The sequence below is a fragment of the Gossypium arboreum genome, chromosome 9, assembly GCF_025698485.1.
Source record: "Gossypium arboreum isolate Shixiya-1 chromosome 9, ASM2569848v2, whole genome shotgun sequence".
Classification (NCBI taxonomy): Eukaryota; Viridiplantae; Streptophyta; class Magnoliopsida; order Malvales; family Malvaceae; genus Gossypium; species Gossypium arboreum.
Genome location: NC_069078.1, coordinates 83,049,276 through 83,068,539, shown reverse-complemented (window position 1 = coordinate 83,068,539; position 19,264 = coordinate 83,049,276). Strand labels below are relative to the sequence as shown.

Sequence of the window (19,264 nt, the reverse complement as noted above, 5' to 3'; positions counted from 1 at the left end):
TTAAGGCGTCAATGGCTCAGCTTTCGTATTCACAAGGTCTTGTGCAAATGAAACTTCCAGGTTTTAACTCACTTTGAACTAACTAGTATTTGAGTTTAGTTCAGCTACAAATTGAGACAATTAAACTATTCCAACTTCTACCCCTCAGGCTTCCCACAAAAGCATTAATCATACATATATGATGATCAAGGAAACCATAGCAGCGATATGCACCATGTCAAACACAAAACACTCCGATTCTTAACGGACGCGTCTTTAAATCAGTCCTTGCCGCTGCAGATCGGTATACGTCTTCTTGTTATAGATGTTGCCCTCTTTATCTTCGTATTCTTCTTCAAGATCTGGACGCCACTTGTTCACTCCTTGCCGTTCTCTTATCTTCTCCCACAGTTCTTGTGCTTCCTGCGCAACCAATTTTTTGATTTAATGCTTCCAGGTTAATCACTAAATGACCCCACAGATAAGAGATAACCCCCCAAAAAAAAAAAATAATAATAAAGCCCACCACTACTAATTTATACCTAAATAAACTTAGATTTGAAATAAAAACTTATCAAAGTTCATACGGGCTCGTTTGTGTATAAGAACAAGTATAAAGCCTTCTTTAATAAAAATAAAACAGTTCATGGACTTAGTATTTTAGCTAATAATTATCAAGAAAACAAAAGATTTGTATAGCTATCTTTTTGCTTTATGTGGACAAACAATGCCACAAGCGGTGAAACCGAAAACCAATGGCAATGGCACATAAACTCAAATCATTAAATAGACCACATATAGGCAAATGAAGCAGAAAGAACGTAAATCATTGCACAGTATCTGAAAAATAAGCATCCCATACCTGAATATTGGTTATTTCATTGAAGTTCTTAGTGTTAGGGATACCAAGGCATCGCATGCCATGTTGATGCCGCCATTCTTTGAAATGCCTCTCGAAGGCCCGACGACCCCAGTAGCTGTAGTTCCCACAAATCTCACACTTAAACTCCTGAAGAATAGAAATGAAATGGCAACAGAACTATATGAGATACAGTGACTTGGGAACAAAAACTAGGCAATCAAAGAGTGAAGAAAAATTCAAAAGCCCCTGTGCAGCCACTCCATCCTTCCTCCTAGGGTGGTTCTTATCGAGCTGAGTTCACCCAACTAGATTCAATTAAGCTTGTTTATCTAGTAAAATATAAGAATCATTCTCATGCTTAATTTCAAACTTGATTATTTATGCTCAAGCTTGAGTTTTCAAATTGAGATTTTTCAATATTATTTAACAATGGAAAAGCTCGATTAGGCTCGCAAGTTAATCTGTCAAGTATTAGGATATTTGAATTTAGCTTGCTTGATAAATTGACCTTGACCTTGACTCAACAATGATTGAGCCAAATCCGTGAAGTACAGATGTCTCTTTAAGACTTTAACACCTGTACTTCCTCCTCCTCCTTGAATTAGAAGAAAATGTGGAAGAAAAAAACATCAACCTTTTTATTAGGATTAGTCCTAAAACATCAAGGAAAATATACTTATAGATTTAAGAAAACACAACAATAAAAAAAAGATGAATGTCATATTCATTCGAGCTTTGACAGCTTCTTAAGTAGTTATCTGAAACTTGACAACATAATTGCACATGCCGAAATCTACATCACGTAAAGAATTAGTAGGATAAATTACCTGACCAAGACCATGAAGTTTGTAAAGCCAGTAAGGGATAGGCTTCCCATCCCAACCCATTGGCAATTTAAGAGGATTATAGATCTGTTGATCTTCATCATCACTTTCAGTGTCAACTTGTGTCTCTTCCTGTTAAGAGAGCAACAATTTCTAGTAAGAAAACCACCCTAAAATTTTCAAGAAAAAGTTTCTGCATTTGTTTACTTTATTTTCTTAAAATCTATAACAGGATTGATAATTCAAAAGGCACTGGTTAACCATGACAGTTGCCCAATCGTTAGTGCCAAATTAGGATGAAAAAAAAAACGTCCAATCAATACAACACTCATTCAGTGAACAATAGAAGTCAATGGTTGTTTCTCCTCTATTAATCAGTAAATTCGATCAAAGATATTTCATCCCCTATATTTGTTTTGCCTGATATATATAGGAATTGTGTAAAATACTAAAATTCCTAATTCCTCCCGTTTAAAATGTGCCCTTCAGATTTCAGTAAAAAACTCAGAAAAAAAATAGCCGAGTTACACCCAAAAGTGAGCTGAAGACCTGAAACAAGGCTGATACCTAGTGAGTTGGTTCATACAGGCCCCCACATTTAAAACTCTACCTACAGCCATCCTTACAGGGTGTTGAGGGCAGAGATTAGTGAACTATAATCATACCATCACAATATAAGAAATGAAATTTTGTTCTAGTATTAGAAACACTTGAATTACCATGCCATAAGAGATTAACTTACCTCCTGCCGTTCTTGTTCCATTTCCTCGTATGTCAACGCTTGCTTCTTTACTACATTTTCTTTTGTTTGTTCAATCGTCTGCAAAAGATCACAGAAATACTAGTTAAAAATCAACCCCTATAATTACCATATCTGGACTACAAATAGCAGCAGCATACTTTTGCAAAGGCTTTCTCTGATATTTCACATTTTTCTCAAAGATAGTTAAGGGCAAAGTAAGCAACCAACTAACCTTACTCAGTAAATCACAGAGTTTCTTCATCTTGGCCTCCACTAATGCAATCTGTTTCAGACTGTTAATGTCTTGTGAAACTGCAGTAGACCCATTTTGTTGAGGTCCATGTGAGCCTTTTGCAAAATGTTTCTTGTCCAGCTTTTCCAGCGGTGTGTGCTGTGAAAAATATATAGACATTGAATATACATTTGTCAAATTTATTACACAATTACCATTAAACCAGCCCATAGTTATCCCATCAACATTTCGAAACATAAAAACCTAGTATCGTATTATTTCATAGCTGTATCAGGTTTCATCCTCTAATTCCAGTCTACAAGTCCTTTAACCTGTTTCCTATCTACATGACTCCAAATGATATATTCCAAATTCATTAAAGCAAATTCTAGCAAAAGAGTCTGATATGCAGATTTCTCAAAAACCATTTTAAATTTCAAAATAATGGTACAACTCCAGTTGCCATCCTAATATAATCACGATTACCAAAATTACAACACCAAAAGAGAGAGAGAGAGTTATTAGCCTAGGTTACTGAATCTCAGGTGTGTGTGTCAAATACAGCTATGTTGTCTGACGCAAGTATGTTCAACTTATATGATCCATGTATTTGGAAGAATCTTGAAAGGTAATATCCCCAAATACATGCATAGATAAGCAATAAACATGGGTATTTCAAGCAAAGTGAAAAGTTGGAGCACGTATTACCTTGGTGAGCAAAAGCCTCTCTGCCCGCTGCTGGACAGTACCACCAGTTTTTAGTCCTAAGACTGCCAATGCCTGCAAGGATAAATAGACAATTCACTCATCATTAATTAAGAAGGAAGCCAAAAAAGAGCTAATTCATTTTTTTCACTTTTAAGCTGTTAGCAAAGTTTTTTTAAGTGCATATCAGATAATTGCCTTGAACATCTCAAACAATAATGCGTTTGGGTTCTGGCAAAGTGACAAAGCTTGAGATGCGATTGAGATGGATCTTAAAACCCATATTAGAGCAATTAAACAGAAGAAAACTACTCCGAGGTTGCATTTCATTCCCACAGTTCACATAATAAATGAATTCCAAATTTATGTTTCCAAAGATAGCACATACGAACACAATATATAACAGCATGAGAAGTTATAGCCTTCTCCACATAATCTTTTTCACTCTCAAAATAACTAATTAAACTGAAAGTAATCACCAAGATAAGATGTTTACAACAAGAAGATCAGATAATACAATAGCAACATGTTTCTTCATTTTTCACTATTTAATACAACTTGATCATGCATTTGCCTAAAAAGAATGGAAACCCACATTTCTCAGCACTGAAGAGATTGGAGTCACTACAACAAACTGGCTTGCAATGATGACATAATCAAAGAGGACCAAAATTACCTCCTTCAACTTTTCTGGACCAACTTCCATCAGCTCTTCAACTGTGCTGTAATAATCAAGATCAATCATGGTATGCTGGGCAGGATCATCTTCATTTTCTTGACCTTGCTTCTCCCATCCTTGTACCTGGCCATTAGTCCACTGCTCCTCAAACTCAGCCTCGAGCTATCACAAACCACCATAGAAGTATTTCAATTTATCAGAACCATAGTATTTCAAAAAAAAAAAAAAAAAAAATCCATCTTATATTTATATAGCGCAAGTCAGACTTGTCACTCATGTCAAGTTTTTTTCCTAAAAAATCTATAACCCCATGTTACAAAAAAGGCTAAAGATTAGCATCTTTGCATCCTCAAGGTTAAGAACCTCTTTTTGGATAAAGATATTCAATTAACTTTTAAGTAAATAATGTGAAACCTTGGAAAAGATTCTGTCAAGATCTTGCAGTGGTTCAGTCCTCTGAAAGAAGTAAATAAGATACTCCAGAAGATTCTCCATGTACTTCCTGTATTGCCTACAAATAACAATATTTGCAAATCCAGTATAAGATGCATGCCAAATAGGTAGAAAAACAGAAAGCAATTAAACTGTGGCAAATCACCTTATGAAAAGCCAGAATAAAAGCAGGATTGAGGAAATTTTACCTTGTTGACTTCAATTTCCAAGGGATATTGTGTGGCTGTGAAAAGACATCGAGGTAAGCCGAGTATTCAATTTTGGCTCCAAATTTAGAATTAATGTACTGATTGAACAATTCGTGCAGGTCCAGGTACCGACCAAAGGCTTCCTGAAATGTATTGCTAACAAGTAAGACCAGACAGCAGAAAGGAAAACATAACGTAAAATAGGAAATTACTACAACAAAAGGAGCTTAATTGTATGCGAGTGTGGGACAGAGAGACCTCGCCGCTGAACTCAATGACTGGTTCTTCCTTAAGTAAATCCTCATACTCTTCATTAGCATCGACAACACGAGCAGCCGGGTGCTTTCTGTGGTACTCACGAATCTGCAATTAAGTAACAATTACTTCACTGAACATCGATTTTGGATTAAATTTATCCTCCTTTGCTAAAACAGTAATTGTGAAAATCAAAATAGCTGGGATTTTTTCATGCTTCTAAGAAAAAGCAGGATTTGTATAAATTTCCAGCTTAGCATTTTCAGCTCAAGGTTAAAAACAAACTAAAAAGTTACCTCCTTCAATCTATCATAAAAAGCACTGAAGACATTAACTCCAGTAGCCGTTTGACCTCCAAGAGCAGCGATTTCGTCTTTCCTAGCATTGTCTTTATCGTCATATATTTCAACCTGAAGCCATTCAAAAATAAATACAAAAATTAACACAAAATAAAACAAAATCTTTAACCATATCTCAATTTCGTGTGGGATAGGGAAGTATTACTAGCTTCTCCGTGGTGGAGATGATGGTGTCGATATTATTGCGGACACGGTGGCTTTGATACAATCCGTCTTTTGTGGTAGGTGGATCATTTTGCAAGTCCTTCACTATGAGCCGCTCAAGCCGTTCCACATCTTCGTGAGCAGCCCGAGTCACCTCTAGCAGAGTTGAGGACATATCGGCTTCCGGTTGGGTTAGCCGATTCAACCAGTCTAGGGATTGTTTATCTCAGTTAATAATTGCAGTAGCAAGGGTAAGCGTAAGTGTAGGGATGTAATTGAGCCGAGTCCAAATACTGGCAAGCTTGAGCTCACTCAGCTCGAGATACAATCGAGCTCAAGCTCGTTTACCAATTTTCATACTCAGCTCGATTGAAAAAAAGTACTGTTTCACACAAAATAATAACAATAATACGACTTTTTCAATAACCAAATCCAAATAGTTTGAAATCATAAGTAGCATAGATACTTCCACCAGATCAATGTCATGATATAATAAAAACATAATCATCATACTCAATATAAAGTGATATCATGGCAGGAAAACACGCAATGAAAACAATAAATGACAAATATTTTATCATTAAATAGAAAAAAAAAACAAATAGAAATGTAGGGTTACCAGCACATCAAATTTGGAGACTTGGGGCAAAATTAGAGTGAGTAAGCAGCCAATGCTGATGGAGTCCAAATGAGCTTCCCAAATTCTCTTTGCTTTCTCTGCCGGGAAGATAAAAGCTTTCCAGATTTTGACTCCAGTGAAAATTTCGACCACTGCCAAAGGTCACCGTCTAGGTCTAGCCATCATTCACAGTGATTCAAGTACCAAAATGAAATGGGTCGAGGGAGTTTGAATTCTTTTCGAATATCGGGGTTGTGTATACGGGATCTGGTTATGAGTGGCAGTTAAGGGGCTAGGAATGAGGAGATTGGAGATGGAGTTTTGGTGTATGGGCTGGGTTGGGAATGGGGAGAGGCACGGGTGAGATAGGGTTTTGGGTGGGCTTAGGTTTAAAATTATATATGGTAAGGGCATTACTGTGATCTAATAATATAAAAGCTCTATAAGAAAATTATATATGGTAAGGGCATTACTGTGATCTAATAATATAAAAGCTCTATAAGATTAGTGATTCGTTGGTTTTGGGTTTTACAGAATTCGAATGGAGCTCGATGTTAGTTCGATAATTATTAAATTGAGTTTAAGTATTTTTGAGTTAAATTTATGTAAATCGAAGTACCAGTATGATTTACATTTCTAAATAAAAGTGTGTAATCAATTGATTCGCCAATCCATTAAAAAATATTTAAAATCTGATTTAATAAATTTTCATTTTAATAACTTATTATTATTTTACAAATTAAATTAATAAAGGGTTTTTATAGGAAATTGAATTATTTAGTTATGGAGAATATACCCAAGTTATTTCCTGTAATTCAATTATGTGTAAAAAGTAAAAACCAAGTTTTTCCTAAAATCTAAAAATTAAGTATAAAAATTAAATTAAATAAAAATATAGAATGATTATTCCATGTAAAAACTCAAGTAATATTTTCTAAAACCTTAGGGTTTTCCTTTTTATACTAAAAAACTAAAATTAATTTAAAAAATAACTGAAATTAAAAATATAAAATGATTTTCTCAGTAAAGATCGAAGATTGTTCATAAAAATCTAGATAATTCCATAGAAAACCTTAAGTTTTTCCTTTTTATTGGAGAAATTAAAATTAATTTTGAAAAAGAAAAATTAAAATTAATTTTTAAAATATAAAATTAGTGACCAAAATGAAATTTTATTAAATTTGAGTGACTAACATGAGTGCATAATAACATTAAATTAGCAGTAGTCAGAGCTGATTAAAATAAAACTTATTAAAATTAGGCAACTAAATTGAAAACTATTGTTAACAACAGTGCCTAATTTATAATTCTTTTTTATTTTATGGCTAAATTAATAAAAATTGTGACAAACTATATGATTTACCCTAAAATTTAAATCATAAAATTCACATGCCTACTGTATACAATACACAATGGAAAATTTTATTTTTTATAATTTATAAAATTTTAAATTAATAACAATAAAATTATACTTTTAACTTCATGAATTATAAATATTTAATTAATTATAAAATTTATAAAAATATAAATTACTAAAACAATAAAATTACAAATAATAAAAATATACAAATTAATTTCCCACCCAAAAATCCCTTTGACAGTTCATGCTTTCTTGCAGTTGTAGAACGGTGGCCAGAAGAAGTTTACGGACATACTCTATGACCTTTTAGTTTTATATCCAGAAGATTTTTATTTCGAGTTATAGTCTCCCAACAGTCAACAAGCTTTATTCTGTTGGGTTGACCAATCAGATTTGATGGCCAAAACTTTATCCGAGGTAATCCGATAAAAAATCTACTGATATTTGTTTTGTTTAATATTTCTCTAATTCAATTAAAACAAATTAAAAAATATTACATAAAGTTGTGAATCATTGATGTGACGGAGCTGAAGTTTTTGGAAACGAAATATGGCCATGTAAGAGGTCCTAATCTTACACGCCACCCAGTAATATCGGACAAGTGTCATATTAGCCTATTTTCTCAAGTCTAAGTCTGATCTTTCCTTGTCCAAGAAAAACACTGTTTCTATTAAAAAAAGCGCTAAACAAGCACGACTCGCCACGTAATATGATTTAAAAGATTATCGTTCCCCTTACCCGGCCTCGAATCACTCGACGCTCTATCCAAGCTCCACGTGTTTCTTAACCTAATCAAGTGCCGTCACGTCTCCTCTTGGAAATCATAGTCGGTGGCACATAAAAGCCCATGCGTCCTCAACACGTGATCTCATTCGCTGAAAACCAACGGCCCTAATTCAAATTATGTATATATATATCAAGTGTTAAACTCGTGTTATTCTTACTAAAAAAATCGTTAACTTTGCATTTTTCGGTTCTTGCTTTTCATTTCAATTTCATTGAATGCAGAAAAAAGGAGGGAAAGATACTGAATCTTCAGTCTCCATCACGAAAGATCCTCGAAATATGCCGTTAGATCACGGTAAATTTGGCAGATTTACAGTCATCAGAGCCAGGAATGCTCGCCGGAGAAGAATGGAAATAAGAAGATTAAAGTGCACGTGTGAGACGATGATGAATATAACCATCACAAAAAACGGAAGCGATGGTGACAGTGACAACGGTCTTCTTCATGAATCAAAATCAAGCGACGGTTTAACGGAATTATCGCTCTCATCGTCTACTTCTTCTTCTTCGTCATCGTCGTCAAAGCAATCATCATCAGAGGAGAACGACATCGTTTCAGCGAAGAAGACTTGCATAAAAAATGATGATGTTCAAAATTTAAAGTGCAAGACGTCGACACACGGGTTACTATCAATTATCGGTAGGAGAAGAGAGATGGAAGATGCGGTGACAGTGGAGTTAGGGTTTATGATGAAAAATGGGTTAGAGTTTGATTTTTATGGAGTTTATGACGGGCACGGCGGGTCCAGGGTGGCAGAGGAGTGTAAGGAAAGGTTGCATAAGGTGTTGAAGGATGAAATAATTGAGGATAGTAAGGGAGGATGTGGGATTAATTGGGGAAGAACGATGGAGAGAGGTTTTGAAAAGATGGATGAAGAGGTGAACAGAGGGAAGTTAGGAGAGGAGATGGTGGGATCGACGGCGGTTGTTGCGGTGGTTGGGAATGGAAAGTTAGTGGTGGCGAATTGTGGGGATTCTAGAGCTGTCCTCTCCAGATGTGGCGTTGCTGTGGCTTTATCTTCTGATCATAAGGTGACTTTTATTTTTTTAATAAAAATATATTATTTTATTTTCATTCTTTTTAAAAACGTGGTTATATATTTCGACATAATTTGCTATAATTTCTTTTAAAAAATTTAGCCAAATATAACATTTTCGGTATTTTTGGTAAAAATTCGCTAAAAGATATTTGAGTTAAAAATTTTGATAAAAATCGTTTATTTCAAACCCAGCACTCCCTTTTTAAGTGATTGGTGGATAAATTAGTTAGTGATATAAAAATTATTATTGAAAATTAAGTAAAATAATTGTATATCTTAATCGATTTAACATTTTAATATGACGAATGACTATAAATTCAATGTGGTAATAATTATCGACTTTGTTGTTATCAATTGTATTGAAGCCTGAGAGAGCAGATGAGTTGGAGAGAATTGAAGCCGGCGGCGGATGGGTGATAAAATGGAATGGACATCGCGTGCTTGGAGTACTCGCCACTTCAAGATCCATAGGTAAAATAACCAAAAGCTTCTCATTTATAAGGAGATGGTTTTGTAACAGGAGAGTTAACATTTTTGAATGTGCATTTGCAGGCGATGGGTGCCTCAAACCATTTGTTACATCCACACCAGAAGTGACGGTAAGCGAGCTTACCAATGGAGATGAATTCCTGATACTGGCGAGTGATGGGCTGTGGGATGTGGTATCTAATGAAGTGGCTTGTGGAGTAGTGAGGCGATGTTTGAACAGCCAAATGACGAAGAGGAAATCATCGCTTCAGTTCGTCGACGGAAACCGACGTGCCGAAGCAGCCGCGGCGATGTTGGTTGAGCTTGCCATTGCTCGAGGTAGCCAAGACAACATTAGTGTCATAGTGGTTGACTTCAGAAACTCAACCTATCACTAATCTCCAGTAAATCTATCTGTGTATTATTATTGATAAATTTGTACAAAGGAGGCATAGAAATTCGGGAATAAAATAATTGTACATGTTTGGAATTTTAATTTTTGGGTTTTGAAGTAGAAATTTGATTCATATAATGAGTTTTTTAATGTCATATTTTAATTATTTTATATTATATAATTATATGGTATTCAAATAATTTTTATTAATAACAAACTTTTAAAAGAGGATTTATTTTCGTGTTTTGAGATATGAGACATTAGTCATAAATAATATTTGATTCATTTTCATTATAAAATTATACAAGTATTAATAATAATTTTTTAAATGATATTATGTGTTTGGATAAGGTAGATTTTAGCTCAATTTGAGTGTTTTTGGGTTAAATTATTTTTAAAATATTAATTTCATTATCATCTTTCTTGTTACCTTCCCTCCAAAAACAGTACTGTTGAGCTACACTCACTAAGATATAGCTACCAATAGCGAAGCGTTACACTAAAGTCTAAAACAGGTAACTCTCCTAAGAGTACCAAGTCCTTTGTTAAAACAGTCTACCTCAACTTTTCGGCCTTCATATGAATTAAGGGACTTGTGCAACAAGTAGAATAACATGGCCTGGGCGGGACTATGCTATACATACTCTAGGTGTTTCTTTGGTCACTTCTCATATTATCAATTAGCGACCAGGTACGTTGACCTATCTTACCCTATTAGTCCAAGGCGAGTGAGGGGACTATGGAGATAGCACTTGAATGGTATAGCAAGTGAGGGGGTTATTGAAAATAGTACCCAAATGGTATTGTTGTTGTGGTTGTTAGTTCTTAGTGGTTATTATAGTTCTCTGATCAGATCCCAAAATGAATAGGGAAGGGGACGTTAATATAGCCACACTGAGTATGTATAGGAAGAGTGAGGGTGCTACTGGAGATGGCACTCGAACACAGAGTGAAGCGGCTATTGGAGGTAGCACCCAAACGACTTCATAGCTTTATCTAAGTATGATTTTATAACTTAAATTATATTTATTTTTTATATAATATTTAAAATTACTCGTAATTTTTTCTTAATCTTTAAGTAGGAGTGTAATGCGTTTCAACGTACTTAAATTCACTCCTCATCCATTAATAACAATATTGATTTCATCTCACCTAAAACTCAATTGGCAAAATTAATGCTATTTTATAGTTTAAAATATTATATGATATTGGTAATGACAAATCTAGTATGTTAGAAGTAAATTAACTATCTTTGAATTTAATTGTAAAGTGCTTTCTAGCAAATCTTAAAGTTCTCATAAAATTGATGAATCGAAACGAGGATTGAAATAGTAAATAGTAAATAGTAAATATTATTAAAATAAAAAGAAATTAATATAAAATTTCAAACTATTCATATTTTTTAATCCTTAAATATGAAGATAAAACGCAGTTAAATATACTTAAAGTAATATTAACAACAATATTTCACTGCGAATCAGATAAATTATATAAAAATAATATTTAAACTGTTGTCAAAAACATTTCACCATCGTTAATTTCTTTTCTCAATATATTATATCTTATTATTTTTATGTGCGAAACGTTGCAACTAAAAATTAAAATGAAAAAAAATTCGAATAAAATAATTTAAAATATAAAACTAAAATTGGAATACAAGAAAAATAACCATATAATAAAAAATAATATCATAATTCTAACTTAAGTAATCTAAGAAAAACAAGGTTTGCAAAAACGTAATACTAAATAACATTAAAATATCACATGATAGAAAGTAATGCAATGCTTAACAAATTTGACAATATCTTACAAAAATTTGATATGAAATATTGTCAATTTTTTAGCCTTGCTAGATTTCGTATCTTTCAATTTTTTTATGGAGAGGTATAAGTTTGTACATGCTTTAGCTCGACCAATAAATAATTTTCTTACCCCATTCGACTAATTTCTGTTATGATTGTAATTTGTTTTTGTATTTCTAATGATCCATTATTTTATAACCTTTTTCAAAAACCAAGGTTGTCACAAATATGGTAGGTTGCTAATCTACAAATAATCATTATATGACAAAAAAAAATCACTCTGATTTTAATTTTATGACGAATAAAGATTAAATATATTTACTTTTAAATAGGTTTTTTTAATATTTTTAAAGTATTAGGTGAAATAATAAATTAAACTCCTTTTAAGAAAAATTATAAAATGTAATAAATAAAAGTTAAAAAATTTTTAGAGCACTAGGAAATGAAACATTTATGGTGAAAATTTGAAAACTTTAAATATTTAATTAATTTATTTTAGTTTGATTTTTTTCTCATGTTAAAAGTTGAAAAAAAATTTGGACTCCTTTCAACATTGAATCTTAGATGGCTGTATTCTCAAACAACCTAGGATCAAGCTTGCTTTTAAGGAAAAATCTCTTTGTATTAATTTAAATTAACTTATTTTAATTTTTTATATAATTAATATTTCAATGAATGATGATTAATTTAGTAATATAATTATATTTATTGTAAGCGTAAAATTTTAAATAAATTTGATATTTTTATCATATTAATAAAAAGTATTATATTTTTAATATCTAATGGTTAAGAACTAAAATAATAAAAATACATATTTCATAAAAATATTTATATTTAGGATAAATATCAAAACTATACATGAACTATGATTTAATGTGTAATTGTATACATGAACTTTAATTTGATGTAATTTTATACATGAAAATTGATTTGATTCAATTCTTGTAAATTATTAACACAATTATTGATATAACATCATTTTATGTTTATATATTACAATAATACATAATTATATTTATCTAATATAAAAATAACTTAATGTATTTATTTATTTAAATATGTATGATTAAATCAAAACTAAATTTTTAAATATATATTTAAATCATAATTAAAATTTTACGTGTATAATTATAGATTAAATTAAAGTTGATATATAATTTTAAGATTTATCTTTTATATTTACGCTAATAATTTTTCTTAAATATTTCACCTAACTTAGGAATCTTGCAAACCCATTACAAGAGTTAAAAGTTAACCATGGTTAAGTCCTTTGTATAAAAAAAAACACAATAAAAGAGCTGTTGTGTTAGGGTTAACACAGAAAAGTTACTTATTTTTCATTTCTTTGGGCCAACTTGAGCGGGGGAAAAAAGAAAAAGAAAAAATAATTATAAAAAATCTCCCAAAAAAAACAAATTTCCTCAGGTTCTCAAGGGCTTTTTGACAAATGGGTCATTGTACGCTCTGATTGATGTTCGTCTCAGATTCAAAAATTTCTTCGCAGACTTTCTTTAGAAAGGTATATTTTCTATTTCCACTTTCATTTCTTCTCATTTTTAAGACGCGTAATTCTCCGTGGCTTGTAATTTTCGTCAAACGTTTGTAGAATCTAGGGTTTTCAAATTTCTAGCGGGTGATAGAATTTGGGAAGGTTAATTTGATCGTTATAACCCTTGTTGGAATACGGTTTAACCTTAGATCCATGGAGACCTGGAAATTTCAATTTACTCTTCAGTGTCCTTTCCTTGTAGTTTCCCTTACATTTGGGTTTCTAGTTTTTGTTATTCAATGTAACCTAAATTTCATCATCATCTTTTTCCTTTTTCTTTTTTTTTTTTTGTTTCTGGTTTACGAGTAAAGACTAAGAAACACCGAGGAAAGTTTGTCGAGGTTGATTTTTTTTTTTTGTTAAATCTTTTGAAGTTAATTAATCTAGTTTTTAATGGAGACTATTGGAGTTTTTTGAATTTTCTTAGCAATTCTTTTATCTTGAACAAACAATGTTTTGAGGTTTTAGGCTGTTTCATAAAGTAGAAAAGGAATCGAACTGTTAATATTCTTAAGATTGAGAAATTGAGTTTGTTCTCTTAAGAGGAAATGGTGGTGAGGTGTAAAATCCAAGCACGTTTTATTTCTGCTCGTAACAAGTTGGTGAAATTGTGATCTCACCAAATATTAAATTGTTGTGTTTCATATATTTATGAGTCATATTGTTGCCCTGTAAGAAACTTCTGGCTTTTCTACATTTGGTATGTTAGTTGTTCTTGGTGAAGGTTAGCCTGCATTAGAATTATGATGGAAAACTGTTCATCTTCTTTGCCTGGGTTCATTGCTAAATTCTCCCTAAACCACACGAGAACTGCTGATTAGGTCTGCAAAGTAGAAAGCTCTCATCTGTGACAGCTGTTATCTGGATAGCAAGAACTAAACATGTTTGGTCAATGCTGTGGGTATATGTGAGGCGAGTAGTAGGACTTGGTATGTGCTGTGCGGTTTAGGGGGAGAAAAGCAGCAGTCAAAAGAAATGAGGCTGACAAATGAGTAAGATAGAAGTTGAAACTCTTGAAAAAAGAACTTTATAAAAGTGTCTAGTTTCCGAAGCCTATTTCTTGGGAGAAATTGTAACGTGGCTGTAAATCTATTTTACAGCTTGTTTATACTAGACTTGTAATGAAGTTTTAATCCTAGCCTTAGATTTAAACCCTAAAGATAACTTATAATCCTACTCATCTATGTATTTCTACTAATTACTGAATAAAAATGAGATAATAAAATAATATAAATAGCTACTGTGTCATGCGGCATGTGCCTACCATGGTTAATATCAAATGGAATATCTTGAGAAAAATTGCTACAGCTTTTAGCCATTGATGTATTTTCTGGCTGGATCGGTAATCTCAGTTCTTTGTCAATGCATAGACGTTAGATGATAGTTGTATCTTTCCTTATGCATGAATCTAACTATGGCATTTATGACTATGTTCATAGATAACCATATACAGTATCTTCTGTATGCTCTTTTGCTTATAAGTACCTGGTTTCCTTGTGTTGGTTGGGTTCCTGGTCACATTTACTTCTGAGCGTAAGATGAATGCCGTTAAATCCACATAAAACTCTTTTTCTCATGATTACAGGCTCAAGAGAGCTGATTTGTAAATGCGCAATGATATGTTTCTTGGAAGGATGGTCTTATATCATCCATTATTCCACCTCAATTTGTATTGCGAAATTGTCACCGTCTGAGATAAAAATGGAATGTGTTGAGCTTTTTGAGAAAATGAATGAATTTGGTATTATTATTCTTTGAGAAAGTATTGTGAGGGTAATGGGTAGTTAGATGTGTCTGGATTGATGTTGAAATTTTATAAGAATTTTTACTCATGCTTCTGCTTAAATAATGGTGAAACTTGCTTCTGGTTAAGATAAGATTCTAGTGTAAGATACAGAAACATGCAATCTCTGTTTAAGAATATCGGTTTCTCTAGAAAGCAAGCAAAACTCGAGTTTTAATAAAGATTTGTTTTGTTTGTTTTTTACGAAGTATAAGCTTATGGTATAATATCCAATTGGTAACATTTGCTTCCCAATTAATTCTCTACTTTATGTGCGTATATTTATTTAAGAATCTTCTCTTCCTTTGGATCAGGCATAAATAACTTGGAGCTATTACCTCTGGCTTAAGGCATGAAAGAGCTTTAAGCTGCAAATTGTGTGTTTTGGTTGTAGTTTCATCATATTTATAATACCTAGGTGAGGAAGAAACACATTAACGGCTGAAATTATGGAGTGCAACAAAGATGAGGCATATAGGGCCAAAGAAATTGCTGAAAGGAAAGTTAGAGAGAAGGATTTTGCTGGAGCTAAAAAGTTTGCTATGAAGGCTCAAAATTTGTATCCTGGCCTTGATGGTATCACCCAGATGTTGACAATACTTGATGTTTATATTTCTGCCGAGAAAAAAGTAAGTGGGGAAGCAGATTGGTATGGTGTGCTTGGTGTGACCCCATCTGCTGATGATGAGGTGGTAAGAAGACAATACAGGAAGCTGGCTCTGATGCTTCACCCTGATAAAAACAAGCTTGTAGGCGCAGATGGTGCTTTTAAGCTTGTTTCAGAGGCCTGGAGCTTGTTATCAGATCAGGCTAAGAGATTAGCTTATAACCAGAGGATAAATTTGAGAGAAACACAACAAAAGTTTCATACTCAAAGTGATGTGTCATCAATGCATCCTGGAACAAATGGCTCTCACAGTTCTAGTTCTAACATAAAGTCAAATGCTAGAACTCAAAATGGTAACAACCGGGTAGGTCAAGCCTCATTTGCTCCTCCTCCTAATAAAAAGCCTGAAACCTTTTGGACTGTTTGCAATAGATGCAAGACACAGTATGAATACCTCAGGGTTTACTTGAATCACACACTTCTATGCCCTAATTGTCATGTGGCCTTTTTGGCTTTAGAAAAGGCCCCGCCTCAAAATGTTTACCAGTCAACAAATTGGTCTAGCCAGCAGCAGCGGGCTTCTGGCCATCATGATGCAAATAACAATCCATTTAATTATGGAACAAATTCTTCTAGATCTCAAATTTCAGAACATGATAGATTGGCTCAAGAGAAAGTGAAAAGGGAACGTGAAGAAGCTCTTAAAGCAGAGAGACTCCCGAAAAAGAGAAAAGATGACATTTATGTTAATGGTTATGCAGGTAAACTGGCAACTCAAATGCCCATGGGAAACGGACCTTGCTTGGGGAGTACATCTGAATCTAGGGGTCTTTTTGGAATCGGAAACACCTATGGGTATTCTGGTAACTATCAGAAGCACATCAGTCAGAGGGAATTGTCATTACCTGAAATTCGTAACATGCTGATGGATAAGGCCCTGCGTGTCATTCGTAAAAAGCTTAAAGACTTGAGCTCTGTAACTGAAGCTAAAAATGGTGACAAAGTTAAAGGGAAGGCCAGAGAGAAAGAAAATAGGAAACAAAGGAGCATGGCAAATGGGAATGGATGTGATACCAATAAAGATCATCAAGGCAAGCAGTCTGTGCCTGCCTCTTCTCATGATGAATCTGGTAGAGGGACTGCACCATTGTCTATAAATGTTCCTGATCCCGATTTTCATAATTTTGACTTGGATCGAGGTGAAAGTTCTTTTGAAGATGACCAGGTCTGGGCTGCTTATGATGCTGATGATGGGATGCCCCGTTTCTATGCTCGAGTTCACAAGGTGATCTCCTTGAAGCCTTTTAAGATGAAAATCAGTTGGCTCAATTCTAGGAGCAACAGTGAATTTGGTGAGCTGGACTGGGTAGGCTCTGGTTTCTCCAAAACTTGTGGGGAGTTCAGAAGTGGCAGACATGAAATCAGTGAAACGTTAAATTCTTTCTCCCACAAGGTTCAGTGGACAAAAGGCTTGCGTGGAGTAATTAGAATATATCCTAGGAAGGGGGATGTCTGGGCTCTTTACAGGAACTGGTCTCCTGACTGGAATGAACATACACCAGATGATGTGATACACAAATATGACATGGTGGAAGTGCTTGATGATTATAATGAGGAAGGAGGAGTTTCTGTGGTCCTTCTAACTAAGGTTGCCGGTTTTAGGACAGTTTTCTGTAAGCAAATGGACCCCAAGGAAGTGAGGAGGATTCCAAAAGACGAGATGTTTCGCTTTTCCCATCAGGTGCCTAATTACTTGCTTACAGGCCAAGAAGCTGATAATGCTCCAGCGGGATGTCGTGAGCTAGACCCTGCAGCTACCCCGTTGGATCTACTTCAGGTAATTAATGAAGCCGATAAAACACCCCTGGAAGATAATTTATGCAAAACTAAGGAAGAGATGTTAAAAGAGCCATGAAGGATAGTTTGTAGAGTATAGCAAACAAGCTAAGGATTATTAACCAACGGTCCCTGCCAAGAGAAGCCATAGGATGCTGAAAAGGCAAGGAATATAGAATTTGGAGACTGCTGACTACACCAGGTTAGTGAGTTTTGAAATTTCAAGCTTGATCCAAACTTAGGAATTGCATTGTTTTTTTCTTTGTGCCATAGTCGGATCCGATTGCAATCCATTATTTTCCCCCCTTCTTTGATATTAAAGCTTCATTTGAAAACTCATGGTATGACTATACTCAAAATTTAATAGAAATTGCTGCTTGTACTGTATTCCTGATGATTGCTTCAGTGTTGTGTCACATTGCCTGTCTGTTAATGTTAATGTTAGAGTACTTGGGATCCGATGGGTCAATTTTTATGGTAATGAAATGTTGATTCTGTTGTGAAATATGAACTGCTGAACTTGAAATCTCTTTATCGGAGTCTGTCCGATTGCCATGGGATTGGGACCTTCACATTTTTATTGGGGGGGGGGTGTACTAAGGAGGCCTACATTGCAAAAGGAGACTAGGAAGACAACGATCTCTGGTACAACTTGTTTTCTGTTTTCTTAGGGTTTTTTTTCCGGCATTACAGAAATCAACATACTTTATTTACATATATCAAACACCCTCAAATTATGGTTCATATTTTAATTTTGTCTTTAAACTTCAGATGTTTTAATTGAATCCTTTAAGTATTAGTCATTCAATCTAGTCATTAGCTTGAGAACTAAATGTGAGCTCAAATTTAATTTGGAGCATGTTTAAAAGCACATAATCAAATTATAAACACGTTTTTCTTTATTGAACAAATAATTTACATCCAACGTGTTAAAAAAAGTCTTTTTAAATTTTATTGACAATATTAGATTCAAGTTGGTGAAACAATAAACACATGTCGACAATTTAATTTATATGTTAGGTCTGATTCAGATCTACATTTAATGCCTAGTTTAAGAAGGTTTAACCCCATCATTTTACAGCCTTAACACCATCTTCCCGTCAGTGTAGAGTTTATAATTAAACTAGTGAAAATAAATTAGAAGTGTTATATCAAAACAATTTTAAAAAATCAAATTATTGATTATTTTTATGTACTTGAAAAATTATTATTATTTTTAAATTTTATGAAAAGTTTTAAAATTTTATTAAATAATATAAGAAAATAAAAAGTTTTGTTAAAAATTAAAAAGAAATCCAAAATTAAAAATTAAATTGAACCGAACGATTAAAAAATTTAAAAAAACACAAGTAAACGTTATCAGCGTACCTAAAACCCTAGATGCATAGAATTGTTTGCAAAGGAAGATATCATTGCAGAAGAATTGAAAGAAGTTGTATTCATTTTAATTGGTGAGCAGTATAGAAAATAAATATAAAGTAGTAAATTTACTTTTAGTTTAAAAGTATAATAACAAGAAACTATAAAATTAAATATGAACTCTTTTTTCTTTTTTCAGTGCATAATTTCATATGTATTTATTTATACGTATCATTTCC

General features: G+C 33.3%; 3 protein-coding genes across 5 annotated transcripts; 2 read left to right on the top strand and 1 right to left on the bottom strand.

Annotated features, from left to right (window-relative positions):
• Positions 1 to 6,451, bottom strand: LOC108457395 (splicing factor SF3a60 homolog). 2 transcript variants are annotated; one of them, XM_017756430.2, is made up of 13 exons: positions 6,042 to 6,451; positions 5,424 to 5,632; positions 5,216 to 5,329; positions 4,923 to 5,027; positions 4,665 to 4,807; positions 4,438 to 4,534; positions 4,021 to 4,185; positions 3,348 to 3,419; positions 2,640 to 2,798; positions 2,408 to 2,485; positions 1,669 to 1,797; positions 842 to 988; positions 1 to 402 (listed from the first exon to the last, which is right to left on the bottom strand). In XM_017756430.2, exons 2-13 carry the CDS (start codon positions 5,595 to 5,597, stop codon positions 256 to 258), a joined length of 1,530 nt encoding a protein of 509 aa, XP_017611919.1. In that variant the 5' UTR covers positions 5,598 to 5,632; positions 6,042 to 6,451; the 3' UTR covers positions 1 to 255. The 2 variants fall into 2 exon arrangements, with proteins under 2 accessions (XP_017611919.1, XP_052874832.1); XM_053018872.1 differs by having other exon boundaries at positions 3,940 to 4,185; positions 6,042 to 6,427.
• A 1,798-nt stretch (positions 6,452 to 8,249) lies between these two features.
• On the top strand, positions 8,250 to 10,227 carry LOC108456882 (protein phosphatase 2C 51-like). Of its 2 annotated transcripts, XM_017755615.2 has the most exons (3): positions 8,251 to 9,219; positions 9,593 to 9,698; positions 9,780 to 10,227. In XM_017755615.2, exons 1-3 carry the CDS (start codon positions 8,404 to 8,406, stop codon positions 10,091 to 10,093), a joined length of 1,236 nt encoding a protein of 411 aa, XP_017611104.1. In that variant the 5' UTR covers positions 8,251 to 8,403; the 3' UTR covers positions 10,094 to 10,227. The 2 variants fall into 2 exon arrangements, with proteins under 2 accessions (XP_052874873.1, XP_017611104.1); XM_053018913.1 differs by having other exon boundaries at positions 8,250 to 9,219; positions 9,593 to 10,227.
• A 2,973-nt stretch (positions 10,228 to 13,200) lies between these two features.
• Positions 13,201 to 18,171, top strand: LOC108456881 (uncharacterized). The gene is made up of 2 exons (XM_017755613.2): positions 13,201 to 13,410; positions 15,538 to 18,171. The coding sequence occupies exon 2, from the start codon at positions 15,673 to 15,675 to the stop codon at positions 17,743 to 17,745; it is 2,073 nt and encodes a 690-aa protein (XP_017611102.1). The 5' UTR covers positions 13,201 to 13,410; positions 15,538 to 15,672; the 3' UTR covers positions 17,746 to 18,171.
• The last annotated feature ends 1,093 nt before the right edge of the window (positions 18,172 to 19,264 follow it).